Source organism: Podarcis erhardii, assembly GCF_964252035.2.
Source record: "Podarcis erhardii genome assembly, chromosome: 14".
Lineage (NCBI taxonomy): Eukaryota > Metazoa > Chordata > Lepidosauria > Squamata > Lacertidae > Podarcis > Podarcis erhardii.
In genome coordinates this window covers 30,103,833-30,124,835 of record NC_138503.1, presented here as the reverse complement: position 1 = coordinate 30,124,835, position 21,003 = coordinate 30,103,833, and the positions used below count along the sequence as shown (strand labels likewise).

General features: G+C 48.8%; 1 protein-coding gene across 1 annotated transcript; it reads right to left on the bottom strand.

Moving 5' to 3' along the window:
* Positions 1-195: 195 nt before the first annotated feature.
* On the bottom strand, positions 196-20,098 carry SCNN1G (sodium channel epithelial 1 subunit gamma). The gene is made up of 13 exons (XM_081840560.1): positions 19,996-20,098; positions 13,641-13,971; positions 12,196-12,499; positions 10,913-11,106; positions 9,530-9,633; positions 8,005-8,168; positions 6,754-6,855; positions 6,348-6,465; positions 5,046-5,124; positions 4,775-4,832; positions 2,539-2,600; positions 2,318-2,393; positions 196-1,667 (listed from the first exon to the last, which is right to left on the bottom strand). Exons 1-13 carry the CDS (start codon positions 20,036-20,038, stop codon positions 1,245-1,247), a joined length of 2,058 nt encoding a protein of 685 aa, XP_081696686.1. The 5' UTR covers positions 20,039-20,098; the 3' UTR covers positions 196-1,244.
* Positions 20,099-21,003: the final 905 nt, after the last annotated feature.

The window sequence follows — 21,003 nt, the reverse complement described above, 5'->3', positions numbered from 1 at the left end:
ATGACGGGGGCAAAGCAGAGAGTAGGGTGTCCAGGACCTTTGTGGAGGCAGATGCTTGCACCCCTTCACTGGCTCTGGCTGGTGGAAGGACCCTGGCAGGAGTCCCTTTCAGCTTCCAGGGAGGCCCCAAGATCCTTAGCTCCAGCCCTACCCGATTTCCCGGGGAAAAGATCACACATGCACAGACACAGGCTGTTCCTTACAAATATTCTATTAAAGGCATTTCTCCCCTTCCACAGTTCCCAGGGGCTGGTCTCGGTTGTTAAATTATTAAGCTTAAAAACACCACCACCATATATTGCACATGAACCAAGTCTTTTTTTCCACTCCTTCCTGCTTGCCACCTCCGCCACAGCGCCTGCATCCAAAGGGCCCTGGATCAGGTGAAAGGGGGCCTGTCGGGAGTCCAGCACCCTTTTCTCACGGCGGCCAGGCAGATGCCTCTATGGGGAGCCCACAAGCAGGACCTGAGCACAACAATAGCAGCCCTCTCCCCACATGTGATTCCCAGCCGCTTGCATTGAGAGGTGTCCTGCCCCCCAGTATTACCAGCTTCTCCAGTGGATGGACCTTGCAAGGGAGGAGGTGGCAGCAAAATGTACCCTGATAAGTGCACCTGGAAGGGCTGGGGGTGCATGTGTGGGTGTAGCTGGGCTTGGGGATGCAGGTCTTTTCAGAAGCAGGATTAAAAGGCACCCCTTGAGAGCCAAGGCTGCTCCTTCTGCGAGGTGTGCTCTCAGAACCAACCTTTACAGCTTTGGGACAAAGGCAAAATCTTGAAGGCAGCACTTAGCTCCGTTCCAGGCCAGCTGAAACCAGGGAGCTGCTTTCAGCTACAGCAAAAGGGAACCTGGATCTTATTGAACCCACAACCATCTTCCGTGCCTGAGGGTCAAGGTGCAGCTGGACTTGTCCTTTCCCTAAGGAGTCACAGCTTTCTGCCACACAGTCAGCAGCTCTTGTCTGGGGGTCCAAGGTCATGGACTAAGCTCCCACCTCCAGACAAGAACTGCCTTCGGACACCCAAGCATCACGACAGCAGCCTCCCTGGCGAAAAGCCTGGCTCGCCCCCAGCGAGGGGGAATTAATACAGAGACGGCATCAAGTGTCTGGCTAGCAGAATGGCAGAGCACAGAGCAGGTGCAGTTCTGTTTGGGGCAAGCGGCTTCTGTCCCCCGTTCCGCCAGAGGGTAAGTCCAGCCGCTGAGTCCAAGGAGCGGCCTTTTCTGCTGGCTTCAAGGGCATCACTGGGTTGTCCGGACCTCCAGGGTGTCATCCAGCTGCTCTCCAAAGGTGCTGGCCAGCCGCAGGGTGCTGTAGTTGGGTGGGGGGGTCCTAGGGGGTGGGTGCTCCAGCGAGAGGGGCAGGCGCATGGCTGTGTTGAAGGTGGGCAGATCGTCATCGTCTGCAGTGCAGGCTGGGTTGTCGTGGCCCTGCAGGCCATTTTGGGGGGTTGATTCTGCCTCTGCCTCTGCCTCTTCTTCCTCCTCCTCCTCTTGATCACTGTTCTTACCCCGCCACCACTTCTTGGCCTTCTGCCAGTGGCGGCGCAGGATGATGCAAATGGTGTCGAGGAAGAAGACCTCCACAATCTCGATGACACAGACCATGGAGCAGCTCATCCAGAGGCCCAGCTGGCCCCCAATGTTGGAGACAAGAATGACGGGCTGGAAAGGGACAGAGGGAGCACTTCAGCACCAGTTTTCCCCTTGGGGGTTTCCTGGCAGGGTTTAATTTCTACACGGAGAAGCGTTTCCCTGCATGGTCCATGGACCACTGAAGGCTCCCCACTCCCCTGGCCACTGAAAGGACACTCTCTCCATTCCACTGTCTCCTTGCCCCACCCAACCCTACTAGAAAACACTTGGGACTGAACATGGGACCTTCTTCGTGCAAAGCAAATGGCCCCTGAATGATGGCCATTGTTGGATGCTGCCTTCTACTAAGCCAGAAAAGTGGCTTGTCTTGCTCAGCACTGACTGGCAGTGGCTCTCCAGGGCTTCACGATGTGTCTGCCTACCTGGAAACATTGCCAGGGATTGAACCTAGAGCCTTCTGTTTCCAAAGAGGATGCTCTACGACCATGGAGCTATGGCTCTTCTCTCCACCACACTAGGGCAAAATCTGCAGGTATGGTGGAAATGGATCCCCCTTCCTGCCTCCCTCCACCAACACAGCCAGGCTGGGGCCTATGGGGAGATGATTCTCCTTAACAGTGCCAGGATTAGCTCCTTCCTGAGCCTGAGTGGAGGAGCCCCTCTTGGCAAGTGCCCTCCCAGAAGGGGCTACCCAGAAGTTGGCCAAAGGCAACACTCACATCATTTGCTGGATTCTCCTTGATTTCCCTCTCGTTCAAGTCTTTGTAGAACACCACAAGGTTTGCCAGGTCTTCCCTGAGAAAATAAATTGTGGGGAGGGGGGAGAGAAGGAGAAGTGGAGCTGGATTAGGCAGGGCTGGTTGGGAAGCAACAGTGTCCCACCTAGGAGGGGCAGCCCTGGCTTCTTACGGGATGTGTGTGTGTGTGGGGGGGGACTTACTTTTTAAAGGTCTCACCGCGGTTGTTCCATTTATCCCATGACAGAAGTTTCAGCATCCATTCCTTTAAAAGAAGAGAGCCAGAATTAATTGAACACGCTCAAACATCAGTAAAGCCATGCTGCTGGGTAAGGATCCAGTCACAAAATCATCGAGTTAGAAGGTACTCAAAGGTCCATCTAGTTCAACCCTCTGCAGTGTAGGAATCACAGCTGAAGAATCCCTGGCAGATAATCCACCCACAGATAACCCTCTCCAATGAAAGAGAGTCCACCATCTTCCGAGGGAATCAGTTCCACGGTCAAACAGCTCTGACCCTCAGAAACTTCTTCCTGAAGTTCAGTTCAGCTTCCTGTTCTCCCAGTGGCTTGCCTGATGCCCCAAAGGGAAGAAACACACAAGCAGGACAATTGTGTGGTCTCCTCTGTGATCTTGTCCTTCCCATTTGCCACCCCCCCTCTCCTCAGGGCTTTGGGGGCCCCTCAAAATTGTGCTGACAAGGACCAGCCCCTGTGCCTAGGGTAGGGCCCAGACTTGCATGTGGCAGCCACCACCGCTGCCCCTTTGATGGAGGTAACCATCTCCTGGACTCCTATTCAAAAGTGCCAGGCACTAAAAATCATGGGTGAGTGGGGCCCTTCGAAGCCCCACAGGCTGGGGCTCAGCTTAGCTGACAGCTGGCCCTGGGTCTGACTCTTGCCCTCCACTGCTTCACTCACAGCTCTTTCCTTGCAAACCAATTCCCTTCCTCCGTCCCTTAGCCTGGTCCTCCCATGGAGTTTAGGAGCTCCCTGGGTAGGGCAGGATTCACACATAAGAGAGGGCTTTGCATCTGATCTTGTGCCTGTACAGGTGAACATATGGAAAGGGCACATTCTTTTTAAAAAAATTAAATGAAACAATTTGTTCAGATTCTTTAGAATACTGCAAGGAGGTGGAACAAGTCTTAATTCCAGGGGACAATCTAATAGTTAATTGGGTCTTGGGGTGTTCACATTCCAGAAAAAGGATTTGTCACAGTTTATATAAATTATAAAATAATTATTATTATTATTATTATTATTATTATTATTATTATTATTATTATTATTATTATTAAATGCCCACCCATCAGAGGTCACAGAAATAAACAACTATTTGACTTTCAGAAGACATCTGAAAGCAACCTTATATAGGGAAGTTTTTAATCTTATAATTTTTTAATATTGTATTGGGAGGAATCCAGATTGGCTTGGGCCACCCAGTCTGATAGGATAATAATAATAATTAGTAATAATAATAATAATTTGGAGACAAGACACCACCCCAAAATAATTTATAGTATTAATTCCCTCCAGAAGTAGAACTTCTGGATCTTTTTTTTAAAAAAGTATTTTTTATTGAATAGAACTTCACAAGACAAACACATATGTAAAAACCAAACCAAACCCAGGCGGGCATGGGATGTTACATTCACAAGAAGAAATTATAAAGCTCGTTATCCAGATACTTGCAATGAGATGCAGAAAGGTAAGTGAAAAGTCCCGTCATAAGAAACGAGAGAACAAGGGGTGGGGCACACCTGACTTGCAAGATATACAGAAACACAAACCTATGACTGAAACCTATGACTGAAACAAGGAGTACCTAGGATAAAATGCTCTATATTACATCAAGAATTTTTCAAAAAAACCCAATTAGATGTTACTTATCCCAGTTTTCTCAACATACTTGTGGAAGGGCAACTCTTTGTATCTTGAAGCATGATGGCAACGTCATCAGCAATTAAGCTGAGGAGGTGTTACCTACTGCAAACTCCTGGATCAATCTATTGTTATAAAACTTTATAGCATTCCTTACAATACAAACAGGCCAAAAACCAAGACACCATCTTCCAAGGCCGCACTCTCACACAAATCACTTGACCTGCATTGTTCATGCCCCCCCCAAAGTGGTTTTTTTGTTTTTGTTTTTGAAACAGTGACCAAAAGTATTTACTTTCGAGCACCATGCCTGAAAAAGTGCAGCCCAAAATCATGTGAGATCGCGGCAGCCATTTTGGTCACTGCCTTTTTGAGAGAAAAAACGGGGTGTCCCATTTTTTTCGGGACAGTCGACAGGTATGTTATAGCCGGGTTTTCAAGGGATAAAATGAACAGGAAGGAGGAAAGGGGGCAGCCCTCTTTTGTGCAGAAAGAGACCACATCCTAGGCAAAGGGAGGTCAAGGCAAACAGGACTTGTGGAGGGGAGACACTCACCTGGGAGGCTGAAGAAGGCCACTGGGCAAGGCTGGTGGTGAGGGTCCACTCTTTCAAGCTGGGGAGGCAAGGCAGGCATTGAGCAAGCAGGGAGGGAAGGACTCAGCACCCTGATGGCTTCTCCGGAGACCCCAATGGCAGAAGACCCGGCCCTGTCCCCCTTTGGAAACCCACCCAAATCAAGGATGCAGGAAGTTGCCATTGGTGTAATTGGAGCCTGGAGCATTCTAGTTGTGGGGTGGTGGTAGGGGGATGGTGGGGGACGACTTACCTGCAGGCCTCTGTGCAGCTCCCCTGGCAATCCAGCTGCTCCTTCACAAACTTTTCATGCTGTTTGTAGTAGCAATACACTAGAGGAGAGAGAAAGAGAAGGGAGGCTGTTAGGAGAGCCCAGCAGCCTCCACCAATCCTGCAAAAATCCCAGCATGGCTGGGACAACCGCAGGACAGAGGCAAGCTCCCACTTTATTGAGGAAGCATCTTGGGCAAGGAGAAGGCAAAAGCATGGCCTTCACTCCTGCCTTCTGCTGGGAATGAGCAAGGGACTCCTGCCTTTGGAAGCCTCCTGAGAAGCTGCTGCAGGAAGGGGACTGTGAGCAACATCAAGGAGAGGGGGTGTTCCTGGGACCCAAGAGAAACGGGTCCAACCTCCTTGCTATTTTTGGTATGGCTAGAACGGAGTCATCTTGTTAATGCAATCTGGCTTTATTTATAGCTACGAAATGTGGGTGTGAGTGTTTTTCTTGTATGTTGCTATATTTGCTGTTACATTGTTGTTTCAGGATGCTATTGTGAAATTGTTCCTGCGATGGTTGATTTCTGAGATGCAATTCCTGCTTGAAGAGCTGCTTTGGGCACGATTCTTTTCATGGAAGGGTGGCATAACAAAGAAGATTCCAACTAAAGAAGGAGATTCCAGCTAAACACCAGGAAGAACCTTCTGGCACTAAGAGCTGTTTGACAGTGGACAGCTCTTAGCGCCTTCAGACAGAGGCAGATTTAGGGGAGCATGACTGGTTCACCTGCACTGGGCATGGAGCTGAGAGGACACTGCAACAATGGGGGGGGGCACTGAATTTTGGCATTGCTACTGAAATTCGAAAGCCCAAAGCTCACCACTTCATCGGAAGGTTTTGGAGTTTTGAAAGCAGAGGTTGGATGGGCATCTGTCAGGGATCCTTCAACTATGATTCCTGCGCTGCATGACATTGGGTGGCCCTTGGGGCGCCTTCCAACTCTTCCAATTCTATGATTCTATACAAATAACATGATGATGACAATGGATGATGAAGGGCAGCTTGGCAGTAGGCCATGTAAGCAGACGTGTGTGGAAGGCGAGAGGGAAGCAGGAGCCGCCTCTTCTGGTTTAGCCCCAGAGCTATGGCTTCCCAAGGAAGGCCGTTTTCTCCTGAGGTCATGGATGGCAACAAAGAGCTCACATTGGACTCAAGGCAGAGTGGGATGCATTCCTGGAAAGAGACCTCTCAGAGAAACTTAAGCCCCCTCTGGGGGAATGGGGCCCTTTGACCCAGCTCCTGAGGAGAGTGGACAGGTGGAGTGATGGGAAGACTTACTCCAGTCTGGATATTTCTTGTAGTTGCAGAACTCGGCATTATCGGGCAGGGGCTGGGCGTACTGGGCACAGCCGCACTTTTTCACCATCTCATTCTGGAAGCAGGAATGGAGGCAGGTCTGCGAGGGGGAGAAATCAAGCAGGGTGTCTGTCAGGGCCCTCCAGATGTTGTGGACTACAACTCCCATGAACCCCCAGCCAGCATGGTCATTTTGGACTACAATTTCCATCAGCCCAAACCATTGCGGTTGCTGGTGCAGGCTGCGTGAAACCATGAGGCAGAGAGTTCCTGGGGCTCCAGGCTGCCTGGGTGCAATTTACTCCCCCCCCCCGTATTCCTTGGGGGGATGCAAGAGCATGGGATCACTTCTCACAGTCCCACACCCCGGCCACCGCACATGCCTCACCTGCAAAGAGTAGGTTTTGTTCTTGTATAGCTTCTTCACATTGACGTCAGACCCGTCCTCTTTGCAGTTGCTGTATGGATAGCCGAGTCTTTTGGACTTTGTCTGTGAGACAGAAAGGAAGAACTCTGTTGGTGTGAGCCTGCCAAGGTGGGGTGTGTGATGGGAGAGAGGCGTGTGGGGCAGGGAAGAGGCATCCTGGGTTGCACTTGTGCTTCTTCCTTTAATCCCAGATGTGTGGGTACTGGAAAGGCACTTTGCACATGCTCAAATGCACTCTATTGTGTGCTATCAGGATTTTCTACCCCAAGAGGCCAAAGCCAGGCCTGGCATCCCAAAGGAGGTTTGGCAGGATTTACATCCTGAAAGATCTATAATAAATCGAAAAAATACTTGGCAATGCCCAGGACTGAAGCAGATGTTGTACCCCTGAAGTATGGATGAACTCCCTCATTTCCATATACCTGACAATGTCTTATGTATATCTAATCTTTCATTGGGTAGAAACTTCATAGTTTCACTTTCGGGGGTGGAGTGAACATCTGTGGTCCTCCAAATATTGCTGGACTCCAGCCCCCATCATTGGCAATGCAAGTTCAGATCTTTTTTTTCCTTTTAATGCAGCCCTGACCCTTGGTCACAGCCACACAAGACAAAGAAGATGGCAAAGAAAGTCTCCTCCAAAACGGCCTCTAGCCAGCGCAGAGCTTTCCAAAGTGTGTGTTGCAACACGTTAGTACATCAGCTCACTGTGTAGGTGTGTCACACTACAGTGGTATCTCGGGTTACAGACGCTTCAGGTTACAGACGCTTCAGGTTACAGACTCCGCTAACCCAGAAATAGTACCTCGGGTTAAGAACTTTGCTTCAGAATGAGAACAGAAATTGTGCCGTGGCGGCGCAGCGGCAGCCCCCATTAGCTAAAGTGGTGCCTCAGGTTAAGAATGGTTTCAGGTTAAGAATGGACCTCCAGAATGAATTAAGGTCTTAACCTGAGGTACCACTGTATTACAATTTATGTATGTGTCCGTATCACTTATAAGGGTTTAGTTTAACCTCCCGGTTTGCTAGTAAAACTGCACTACTGTGTTGCAAAATGATGCTTGTCTAAAAAGCATGTCACCAACATGAAAAGTTTGGAAAGCTCTGAGCACTGGACAGCCGTATGCTGGGAAGGGGGTTTCCTGTGCACCCGAGAGCAGAATCTGCCCCAGGTGACTGCTGCCCATCTGCTCCAGCAGCACCACCACTCACAAAGTGCATCCCGATGGAGGTGGCTGTGGCCGTCTCTATCTCAGTGCCGACGTCTTCGATGAAGGGATATTCATCCTGGCCGTGAATCACTATCTTGGCTCCCGTAGACGTCACCAAGAAAGGGTTGTACTCTGCTTCATTTATATACAGGATCACCTGCAGTCCTGTGTAGGAAGGAGCGCAGGATTAGGCCAGTCTAGTGGAAGGTACGGGACCAAGAGAGGCTCCAGAGGAAGAGGAGGAGAAGGCTCTGGAGGAAGAGGAGGAAGAGGAGGAGAAGGGGACAGGGGCCAAAAAAAGTCAGGGCACATGGAATGAGACTTGCCAGCTAAACTATTGCATCTCCCGTTCTCTCCTTTGCTTCTCTGCACAGCACCTGAAGCACCTAACAAAATAAACTAATGCATCTTTTTTTAAAAAAATTGCAGTGAAAAATTTAGCCAAACCAAAATGTAAAAATCCATCCAATGCCTGGCAAAAATAAAGCACATTTGGAACCAATGATAGCAGGTTTGACCCCAGGCGAGCCTCCCTGAAGGAGCATTCCATAGACAGGGAACTACAGCAGAGAAGGCCCCGTTCTCTCATCAGCACCCTCCGAAACTCCCTTGGAGGTGGCAGGTGTTGACGTCCAGGTCTGGGCAGATTTACCAGGGGGAAAGGAGGTCCTTTACAAGCAAGAAGGTCTCGGCTAAAGTGGCAGCGACTGGTACAGGAAATCACCTAATTTGTATTTTCTTTCAAAATTGTGAACTTAAGCCGCTCAAGAGCAGTGCTTTTTTTCGGGGAGTGGGGAATGTAGGGGTACACATACAGATTCACACCAGGCCACTAGGGACCAGCTACCCAGACAAGTAATATTTCAAATGTCAAATCTTAATGGTGGAAAAGAGGCTTGGATGCAAAATTCAGGTCAGGTAAGACTATCCATGGAGGGGAGGCAGGGGGCACGGAGGGAGGAGGAGCAGCTGGAAGCAGCTGGGACTTTGTAGGCTTCTCTTAGTTAGCTAGTCAGGTTTTTTCATAAAATTTATCCACTGCTTGGTTGTAAAACACACACACGCACACACACACACACACTCCTCAAAGCAGTTTGCAAAGAGGAAAATATAATAAAGTTATCACTAAAAGCAACTCTTGACAACATTTGAAAGGGAAAAACAGCAATAAATTAAAACAGATTAAAACATACATCCACATTCTACATGTCTGGGTAGGCTTGCCTAAACAAAACTGGTTTTAGCAGGTGCCAACGAGAGTACAGTGAAGGCTGGCTGATATCAATAGGCAGGGAGTTTCCAGAGTGTAGGTGCTGCCACAAGGAAAGGCTGATTTCTTGCAAATGTGGAGTGGGTGTTAGGTGGCATCTGTAACAGGATCAGTTCTGCTAGTTGAAGTGATCGAGTGGACAGGTTCTCTTAGCACTCTGGATAGTGGCTACAGAGCTCAGGACAAGAATCTAGGCCCACCCACACCCACTCACAACTGAGATCAAGCAGGCAAACCATCTGGAGGGCTCCCTTACCGTATTCACTGCCTCCGGTGGTTGTGTTCAGGATGCTTTCGTTCTGCCCACTGTTGAAGGTATAGCAGTTCCCGTGCATCGGATGGTGGAATGTCGTGAAGTTCCTGGCGCCGACCAAAGACATATTTATTTTTCAAAAGCACTTTACCCCACCTACTGTAGATAAACTCAACAAAAGAGCTTAAATTGCCCAATTAACATGAACTGCATTAGAAATTGTTTCTGCAGGGACTTTTATTCAACTTCCCAACAGACAAAGGACAAAGAGTTTTGAAATTAGTTTTGAAATTATTTGGGTGATGCCCAACTCTTAAAAAATACCTGACACCATCAAGACTTAACCCTGGGGCCAGGCAAGAAACGTTTATATTTTGCTAGACCTTTGGGTTTTCATTATCTGTGGCCTCCTTCGGTGGGCGGGTTGTTTCAGTCCTGCCTTTTAAAAATATGAATGAGTTTTAGGTTTTCGTTTTATGCTGATTTTAGAATCATATAATCGTAGAGCTGGAAGGATCTCCCAAGAGACATCTAGTCCAACCCTCTGCAATGGAGGAATCACAACAAAGGAATCCCTGACATAATGTATGTGTTACTTATTTCTGTTGCTGTTCTAAGTCACTTTGAGTTATTCTGTTAAAAAAAGAGAAACTAATAAGTTTAATGAGTAACAACAGCAACAACATATTAAGGGTATATGGTCCCCACTGAGAACATCTGGCGAGCACCAGATTGGGGAAGGATGGGTTAATGCAACAAGTGGCTAAGCAGGAATGGTGGGTTGAGCCGAGTGACGACTAGGTTTCCGCTTGCAATGGCAAGATCTTTGGCATGACTCACCACTACCCAGTTGGGAACCTGAACAGGCCTGTTCTCCCCACGGATTGAGGGGGAAACAGATGCTTTGGGGAGGCAGATCTCAGAGGGTGGGCTGTAAAGCTGCTACCTGAAAACCACAAGGCAGACCAGGTGGGTTGCTATGCAGAAACATCCATATCTGCAGTCCTAAGCTAATGGGTGAGACCACATTTTGGACACTGCTGCAGAAAGGGCTTGTGGCTTCTGAACTGTACTGCCTCAGAGGTTCACCAGCAAAAGAACTCAGCTAAAACCTGCTCCAGCCACCGACCTTCACAAACCGTGAAGGCTTGAGAGGTGGTCCTTAAAAAGACACACGCAAGGCCAGAGAGCTCTGCATGCAACACCTGTCCAACTGCACAAGGCCAATTTGGTGTGTATCACACTTCTGTCTGGCCTCGCCAAGGATGCTAGAGAAAAGCCCCTATTAAACTTCCCACATCTAAAGCACTTTTAATTTGTGTTAGATATGTTCCACCTCCAGTGCTGGAGCATGCTCTGCCCCCCGCTCTGTTCCCAGTGACTGACCTGGCATCGCAGGAACGGCCGTCAAAGAAGCAGCTCAAGATGAACTCCTCTGCTGAGTAGCTCATGTTCACTTTCTCTTCAGCACTGATTTGGGCCATGATGTTCATGTAATGCAGCTTGTACCACTCCTGGATGGCGTTGACACCCGAACTGAAGGTGTAAAGGGCACAGTCACTCTTGTTGTGGGAGTCACACTGGAAGGAAGAGAAAACAGGGGCTCAGGAAAGCAGGCAGGCCGAGGGGCTGCCCCACAGATGCATACGCTGCCTTGCAGTGTGGAAATAGGTGGGTGGCTCAGCACAGAATAGTGTGGTGCAGTGGTTAAAGTGTTGGCCTAGGACCCGGGAGACCAGGGGTCAAATCCCGACACTCAGCCATGAAGCTCACTAGGTGTGACCATGGGCCAGTCACTGCCTCTCGGCCTGACCTGCCTTGTAGGTTTGTTCTGGGCATTAAATGAGGAGGGGGAGAACCACATACACGTTGGACAAAAAGGGTGGGATATCAATGCAACAAATAAAATGACAATAATCGTTCAGAAAGAGAGAGAAGGCATGAGCACACTCCTCAGATGCCTGAACCCAGAAAGAAAATCTCTCTGATCCAGCCTTGGAACTGCAAGTGACTCGTAACTCTGCAGGCAAGACATATTCAACTGTGAGACAGGAGGGACTCCTTGTCGCATTTGTTTGTTGAGCTAATTAATGTGTATACAGTATTTATATTTGTTTGCAGTAGGATTTATAACCTGCTTTCTGCCTCAGTTGGAGATGCCCAAAGTGGAGAACAACCAAGGTTGCCTGGCAGGGGCTTCCGCTGAGCAGGGGCTACAACAGGAAAGCCCCCAACTCACTGCAGGCTGCAGGCTGCTGCCAGCCACATTTCAGGAGGCAAGTGGCACCTTTTCCTATGGTGAAGTTCTGGGCACAATCCAAGGTGCAGGTCTGAGCCTGCAAAGGGCACTTGTTGAGCTCACAAGCCTGTCCACTGCCCTCCAAATGGACTACATCTCCCAGCAGCCCCAGCACCACATGGCCGCTTCATGCTGGGACTGATGGGATCTGTAGTCCAAAACCTCTGGAGGGCACTGGGTTGAGGAAGGCTGTGGCCATGGGGATGGAAAATGATTCGGAAAAAGCCCCAAAGGCACTGCATGGGGCTCCCCATCTCCTAGAGTTCCCTCCTGCATGTGCCAAGCCCGCCGGCCCCAAATGTAAGGCTGGCACCCGACTCAGCAGAGCTGCATCTGGTTCCCCCATAGGCCACAGAGCAAGGCGACTCACCAGCTGGAATCCCACAATATCCTGGGGGTTCTTGACGCTGACGATGCTGGAGCCGCCTGAAATGATGTTGGCCTCCATGCGCCGTTTGGAACCAGAGGAGGGATTTGGAAAAGGCTGCTGGTGAGTGAGGTTTTCTAAATTCGTCAAGGGAAAGTATCTGTGGAATTTTCTGTCCTCACTTGGCTCAGGATCACCAGCATCACGGCGCTCCCTGATATTACTTCCAGAAAAGTCATACAAGGACCTCAGCGCGTTCTCTGTCTCTTTGTCCAGCTCAGCCAGGTGTTTCTTGATGGCACTGTACCTACGGGGGGATAGACAGGGGATCTTGTTGCTACAGGGGGCAAGCTCTTTTGCTACAAGGAGAACGGGGAGGGGGGGCCTGTTAAAATCAGATAGCCAGGATCTGGGTGCATCCACTCAGCCCAGCACTGGGCTCAAGGACCAAGACTGACACACAATTATTTTAAAGCAGACTTGTGCTTCAAAGTGGGAAGGATAAACAGCTGCCACTCATCACTCAACAATCCAAAGATCTTCCTGCACTTTTGACACTAGGAAATATGTCTTATAATCACCCACCTTGCTTGGATATCTATTTGGGCTTATATCAATAGGTATGTTTAAATTGGATTGATGGACTGTACTTACTGTGACAACCCAACAAACAAAAACATAAAACGCCACTTTTCGATGAATGTAAAATCACCCCACCCACTCCCATAGTCCAGCAGCAAGATATCACAAGCCCCATAGTGATCAGATTCACAAGCCGGACATTTAACAGTAGCCTACTTTGCAGGGTTATTGTCAATATTTCTGGGGCGATTAACATTTGTTACTATTTTATTGTACAAGTCCCTCAGGGCATGATCCTATGCAATGCAAATTGCAATTGAAATGTTATTATTATTCAAAACTCTCAGAGCGTCTTACAAACCACAAGACATAAAATACATGACATTCCACCATGGCAATTCTCAAACAAGTCCAAAGAGATTGTTAACAAAAATATAGCTGCAACTGCCACACTCGTGTCACAGGTTTGCAGGGCAACATTTCCTACTTTGGGCATTTTCAAGAGAAGGAAGAATCCCTCCTAAAATATGATTTTACTCGTTTCCCCAAAGAGGCTGGAGAGGCCTCCCTAAGCAGGGAGTTCCACAGGTAAGGGCTGCACACTCAGCAGGGCTGCTTTAGGGGATCTTAAAGCCCAGGGCGGGGAACTGTGAATTGGAGCTCTCTGAGCACTCCAAATAATAATTAAATGCTGCTATTATAAGTTGCTATTATTTATTCCACCCAAGGCGTCACCTCCCTGACTCCACATTCCAGGTTCTTGAGCAGGACTGTGCTGAAAGCAGCCTGGCCTGATCCTGACCCTTCGCTGTCCCTGTCCACTGGCAGGCTTGGGGGAGCTTTCCTGGATGCTGAGCCTCACTTACTTGTAGGGGTTGATGTTACAGATGGTGACGGCTGGGAATGGGAGTGCGTGGAACTGGACCGTGACAGAGACAGAGGCTTTGTAGTAGTTGAGGACAAGCTGAGTGCAATACCACAGGATCAGTCCCACGGCGGTCAGCGTGAGCAGGATCCACAGGAAGCGGCGCAGGCGCCCCCGCGAGACCACGATGCGCCGACAGCCGTGGGTGTTGGTGTTCATGCAGTACCAGTGCATCAGCTCCCGCAAGGTGGGCGCCTGGGGGCCGGTCACGGGCAATGTCTTCTTGAGCTTGGCCTTGATCTTCTTGGCAGGCGCCATGCTAATGGCCGACACTTTGGAGGGGGAAACACAAAGCAAAAATCAAGGATATTGCAGGTACTGGATATTGTAGAGCAGTGTTAGAAACTCAGATATATAAGCCAGGCACCCAGTGGCTCCTTAAACCAAGGTTGGAGTCGCCAAAACGGAATGTCTAGTTGCTATTTGTGGGCAAGATAGCTTTTCTTTTTCAGATGATGGACCGACTGTGATTCTCAGTTAAACATATTTCAAGTCCAGATGGCAACCTTGAGCTAGTTTAAGAGCTTAGAGAACTTAAAAGAAGAAAAGTGATTTGAAAACGGGAAAGCCCACATATACGTATATTGGCCAGAAAAAGCATTTTGGTTCCAGAAACGCATTCCAATTGTGCATATAAAATATAACTGATAGAATTCTACAGGATCGGGTATTGGTGTGTGAAAACAACCCAGATCCAATGATCTCCAGATGGTGGAGATGTCAGGTGCTATCCTGGCGCCCAGGCATCTTCACTTGGTTGCAAGTGGTTGAAAGCCAGGTGCAAAAACACTGTTGTAGAGCAGGGATGTCCAACAGGTCGATCACAATCTACTGGTAGTTCCCATCAAGGTTTTGGTAGATTGTGGCTGATCTCTGGTTCCCTTTCCTTAGGGTCACTAAAACTGATTCCTGCCCTGCCCTCCATTGTTATTTGATCTCTAGAAGGGAAGACGGAGCTTTCTCTGTGCTGCTGTTTTCATCCATAGCAATCTTTTTGTGAGTGACTTTACCCCTTTGTCCCTTGCCTTTAAGCCACCCCCCATGGAAGTTCCCCTCCCAAAAAAGCTATTTTTTAACCCCTAAAAAGCTCAACAACTTTGAGCTGAATCCCCCCCCCCCAGTTGATCACTGCCAGTTTTTAATTCTGAAAGTATTAATTCTCTCAGTTTTTAATTCTCTCAGTTTCTTGAGAGTTGGCCACCCCTGTTGTAGAGGATATTGTACAGTTGGAAAAGGTTCAGAAGAGGTCAAGCAGAATGCTCAAGGCGATGGAGCAACTCTTCCTATGATGGAAGGTTGCAGCGTTAGGGACTTTTTCATTCATAGAAAAGGTGAGTCAGAGGTGAATTACAGAATTGCAGAGTTGGATCATCTAGCCCAGGAATATGTAGTTGCCCCATACAGGGACTGAACCTGCAACCTTGGCCTTATCAGCCCCATGCTCTAACCAACTGAGCTATCCAGACCAGAGGTTTATAAAATTGCACATAGCGTTGAGACAGTCATCACACTAGAACTTGTGCACACCCAGTGAAGATGAACGTTGCAAGACTCAGAAGAGAACAGACAAAAGAAAGTCCTTCTTCCTGCAGCACATAGCTAAGCTGTGGAACTCACTTCCACAGGAGTCAGTGATGGCCACCAACCTAGGCAGCTTTAAAAGAGGATTGGGCAAACTCGTGAAGGAGAGGGTTGTCAGTGCTACTGGCCATGATGCCAGTATCCTGCCCCCATGTTAGAAGGCTGTAATACCTCTGAATACCAGTTGCTGGAAACCACAGGAGGAGAGAGGGCTCTTGTGCTCAGGTCCTGCTTGAGCATTTCCTGTAATGAGCTTCTGGTCGGCTGCAGGAAGAAGAGGATGCTGCACCAGAAGGCCCCCTTTGGCCTGACCCAGCAGGCTCTTTTGACGTTCTCATGGCAGTCTTAATCAGAAAACCTCTGCTGCACATCTAAAACCAGCCACAAACCTGTTCAAACTGTCAGAGGCCCCAGCTGAGCCACAGATACCCATTGAGCCTTTAATAATACAAACACAGTGTCAGCAGGGACCTCAGAGGACATCTAGGTCAACCCTTTGCCAACCCTGGCACTCCACTGCTGTAGCCTCCCTGAAAGGGGTCTCCCCCCTGCCCCTTCTGACATTTGCTGGCCCCTCCTTCCTACTGCTAGAGCTGTTTTGTTCTTAAAACCACAGCCTTGCATTTGTGCTGTGTGTTCAATACACCAAGACCAACCTCTGAGATGGGGAGGGGACCAAATAAAGACAAATATTCCTCTTCCCATGGTAAGACTCAGGCCTGGCCTGACTTTTATATCGCTGTATACCAGCCTGATAATTTTAGCAGAGGGAGGTCTATAAAAATACTCGTGGTAAATAAATAAAGTAAGAGCCAGGCCACTCCCCATGTTAAAAGCCATAGGGAACAATCATCACAATGACTGGCTACTTGAGAACATTTCCTAGAACTGCGTAGGTCAGTTGGCATTGAATAGAAAAAAAAAATTCCAAGAGTTTACTGAAAGTGAAAGGGGGGGGGGGAGGACCTCTGCTGAATCTCCACGGAGCGTTTGTTTGCACAGGATGGGGCTGGTGGCACATTGAATGCCCAATGTCTGGCTGAGACCAACCGGGCCTCTCTCCCTCTCTCATGTGTGGGTGTGTGCTTTATCCTCACAACAACCCTGTGAGGTGGGCTAGATGGAGAGGCAGTGACTGGCCCAAGCTCACCCAGTGAGATTCATGACGGAGTGAGGATTTGAACCCTGGTCTCCCAGGTCCCCAGTCCGACACACTAACCATTGCACCACACTGCACCTGTTTACTCTGCATCCCACGTACACCTACTGTGGGTTTGGAAAGTGGTTTACACACAACACTAGTCATATGCCATACCAATACTGCCGTTTCTTATAAAATACTGCAACCTGACGCATTTCCCCTGAAACCAACTTCCATCTGAACGGAGGAAAAATCCCCGCATAACTGTGTTTTAAGCTAGCAATTTATGCTAAGACCCCCTGTTTTCAGTGAGTTGATGATTGTGTATGCCACAAGACAAGGAGATCCTCCAGTTGCAGTCTTGGTCCCAAAATACAGGTGGTCAAGGGTATTTATATTTCCCCCCCATAAAATTTATATGCCGCTTGGAAATCCTCAAAGCAGCTTACAAAGAGTATATACCGGTAAAAGGGTATGTGGCAGGCCTAGATAGAGGAAAAAACAAAATAAAAAAATTCCTTCCAGTAGCACCTTAAAGACCAACTGAGTTAGTTCTAGGTATGAGCTTTCGTGTGCATGCACACTTCTTCAGATACACTGAAACAGAAGTCACCGGACCTTTCTATATAGTGAGAAGGTGGGGAGGGGTATTACTCAGAAGGGTGGTGGGAATGGGTGATTGGCAGATAGCTGCGATGAGCCTGTTAACGACTCTTAACGACTGCAATAGGTCTAACAGGAAAAAGCAAGGGGTGAGAAGGTGAAAAATGGCTTTGTCATGTATAATGAGATAAGAATCCAATGTCTTTGTTCAAACCAGGTCTCTCCATAGTTTTAAGTTTGGTGATAAGTTGCAATTCAGCAGCTTCTCTTTCCAGTCTATTTCTGAAATTCCTTTGTAATAGAACAGCTACTTTGAGATCTTGTATAGTCTTAAACAACTCCTAACCCACAATAATACTACAACCAGACCTAACACGGACACTGGCACCAGAGCCTGCAATAAACCCAGATGCCAACTTTGCTGCCACATACACCCGGACAACACCATTACTGGCCCCAACAACATCACACATACCATCTCGGGACTATTTAATTGCTCATCGTCTAACATTGTGTATGCCATAAAATGCCAACAGTGTCCTTCAGCTCTCTATATTGGACAAACAGGCCAGACCTTACGCCAAAGAATAAACGGACATAAATCCGACATCAGGAACCACAAGACAGAAAAACCAGTAGGAGAACACTTCAATCTCCCAGGACATTCTATACAAGATCTCAAAGTAGCTGTTCTATTACAAAGGAATTTCAGAAATAGACTGGAAAGAGAAGCTGCTGAATTGCAACTTATCACCAAACTTAAAACTATGGAGAGACCTGGTTTGAACAAAGACATTGGATTCTTATCTCATTATACATGACAAAGCCATTTTTCACCTTCTCACCCCTTGCTTTTTCCTGTTAGACCTATTGCAGTCGTTAAGAGTCGTTAACAGGCTCATCGCAGCTATCTGCCAATCACCCATTCCCACCACCCTTCTGAGTAATACCCCTCCCCACCTTCTCACTATATAGAAAGGTCCGGTGACTTCTGTTTCAGTGTATCTGAAGAAGTGTGCATGCACACGAAAGCTCATACCTAGAACTAACTCAGTTGGTCTTTAAGGTGCTACTGGAAGGAATTTTTTTATTTTGTTTTGACCATGGCAGACCAACACGGCTACCTATCTGTAACTAGATAGAGGAGTTACTACAGTTTGAAGAATTTTGTGAAACTCTGAGGCTTGCATCTCCCTATAGCTATGGGTGGCTGTTCAACCAGAGGATATCTGTTTTGTTTTGATTCCTGAAATGGGTTCTCTCAGTAGTAAACACCTGCTTCCCATCAACACCTTTTATAGACTGGGATGAAAAGCTGTCTTTAAGATGCACGCACCTCTGGGAATTCCAGTGGTTCCAGGGGACCTTTTCCCACAAAGGGATTACCTTAGAGGCCAGAGGCTTCTCTGCTGGTGGTACACTGTTCAGGGCAGCCCCTGCCAGCCACCCCCCATACGCAAAGGGACCTGCCCCCCAGCTGGGAATCTCACTTTAGCCCTAGAGAGAGCCAGCATGTCACAGTGGTTAGTGCTGGGCTAGGACCTGTGAGAGTTCTTCACTGGGGGCCAGTCACTGCCTCTCAGCCTAACCTACCTCACAGGGTTGTTGCGGGGATTAAATGAGGAGGGGGAGAACCATGGGTGCGCCATTGAGCTCCTGGGAGAAAAAGGTGGCATATAAATGAAATAGATACATAAGAATAAAAGGTGGAACAACCTTCTTTCCTCTCTCCTCCCTGCTCTCCAATCCCCAGGAAAAAAAAGGGAAGAAGGAAATTTCATGGGAAATCAAGGAGCATTGCTGTTATAGCCCTGATACAACCCCATCTTCCTGTGACACCATCAGGAAGAAATGGTGTCACCTGAGATGTAAGGAAGTCTTCTGAGCGATGGAGGAGGAAGACAGAAAGCCCCCCTTCGACTGAGTCATTTGAGCTCAGCACTGTCAACACTGACTGGCAGGAGCTCTCCAGGATTTCAGGCAGGAGCCTAGTCTGTGCTTGGAGATGTCAGGGGGCTTGGAGGCAAGACAAGTAGCTCCAACTGTGGCAAATGAAACACTGGGGAGACCCCCTCTTCTCCCTGGGGAGGGCTAGTTAAAATGGTCGGCTCTGGATTCCTGTCCCCCATCCCCCGCCTCTCCACCCACCCCTTGGAGAGGGCAGACGCCTGCCCTGGGAGAGCCTCACTGCAGAGGAGTAAGAACACCAGAAGAGCCCTGCAGTGCTGGATCAGGCCAAAGGGGGCCCATCTGGTCCAGCCTCCTGGTCTCTTCTGGGCCTCTTCTGTGAAACCCTCAAGCAGGACCTGAGAGTAAGAGCAGCACTGCACCCCTCCTGTGGTGTTAAGCAACCGGTATTCAGAATAAATATATAAACAAATTATAGAATCATAGAGTTGGAAGAGACCCAGGGGTCATCTAGTCCAACCCCCTGCAATGCAGGAAACTCAGCTATGGCATCTATGACAGATAGCCATCCAACCTCCAAGGAAGGAGAGTCCACAACCTCCCGAGGGAGACTGTTTCACTGTCGAACAGTTCTTACTGTCAAAAGTTTTTCCCGTATGTTTAGTCGGAATCTCCTTTACTGTAGCTTGAAACCATTGGTTCGAGACCTACCCTCCAGAGCAGGAGAAAACAAGCTTTCGCTTGCAAAAGAGGGCTAGACAGAAGCCATCGATAGCCTTCCCCTCCATATATTAGCTCAATTTTCTTTTAATGCCACGCCACCCAAAGCAGGGGTCGTCGCTGCCTCCTGCGGCAGCGAGTTCCATAGTTTAAGTCCTTACTTCTGCCTGTCCTAAATCTCCCCACAACCCTCCGGTCGAGACTGGCTTCCCGCCCCGGTTTGGACCCTCGGAGGTGGGCGCGCCTCCAATCTCCCTCCCTCCCACCCAGGCAGCTGCACTTCCCAGCTTCCAGAGGCGCCCCAAAGAGCAGACCCGAGCAGCTCATCTCCGCCGCGTCTCACCTGCGGGGCCGCGGTTGACGCCGAGAGCCGGCTGGGGCTGCATGGCGAGGCTGGCGAGGGCGCAGCTCCTACTGCGGGATGCCGCGGCTGGCTCTGCTCTGCTCTGCCCCGGCCGCCCCAGCCCGCCCCCGGCCGGCCGCCACGCCTTCGCCAGGCTCGGGTTGCAATACGCGCCCGGGGCCCCGCGAGCTCGAGGCGCCCCCTGCAGGTTATTCGCCGCCCTGCCGCGCCACTCGCCCGCCGCTCCCTGCCCTGCAGCGGCCCCTGCCGGCAGCAAGCGTAGGAGCAGGCCGGCGCAACCCTGGTCCAGCAGTGGAGCAGAAAGAAAGGATTATGGTGTGTGTTTGTTTGTTTGTTTGTTTGTTTGTTTGTTTGTTTGTTTGTTTGTTTGTTTGTTTGTTTGTTTGTTTGAAAGAAGGAAAGAAAGAAAGTCTTGATCCATATCGTCAAAGTGGAGCAGCAGCTTTATATTATGCTGCATTGATTTGCTTCATGGTTATGTAGTTATTTAAAATAATTTTAGCCCTTTCTTAAGGATGGAACCCCAGGGGATGTTACATAGTTTGAAACTATATAATACAACTACAGATATATAATCAGTAAGAAAAGCCAAAAGAATGCAAGGAAACACCCACCCTCCTTGAAAAAGACAATCCAATACATAATTACAGCCAAAGTCAATCAACAATTGAAAAGAAGATCAAACTCAGGAAAAAGCCAGTGAAAAGAAAGGACTCTTTACCACCCCTGTCAGCCTGGTGCCATCCAGCTATTTTGGACTACAACTCCTATCAGCCCCTTGAAGCAACATGGTCCCCTGTCTCCCTCCTGCCTAACCTATGTGCTCTCAGAGATGGGCAAGTGAGGCAAGGTAGAGGTGAGATGGACCTTTGAATAGTTTGGTCCAAACCATTTAAGATTTTAAAGGTCAAAAGCATCACTTCAGAGTAGACCAAGAAAATTGTCAGAAGAAGAAACAAACATTTTTCATCCCATAAATATTCTGGG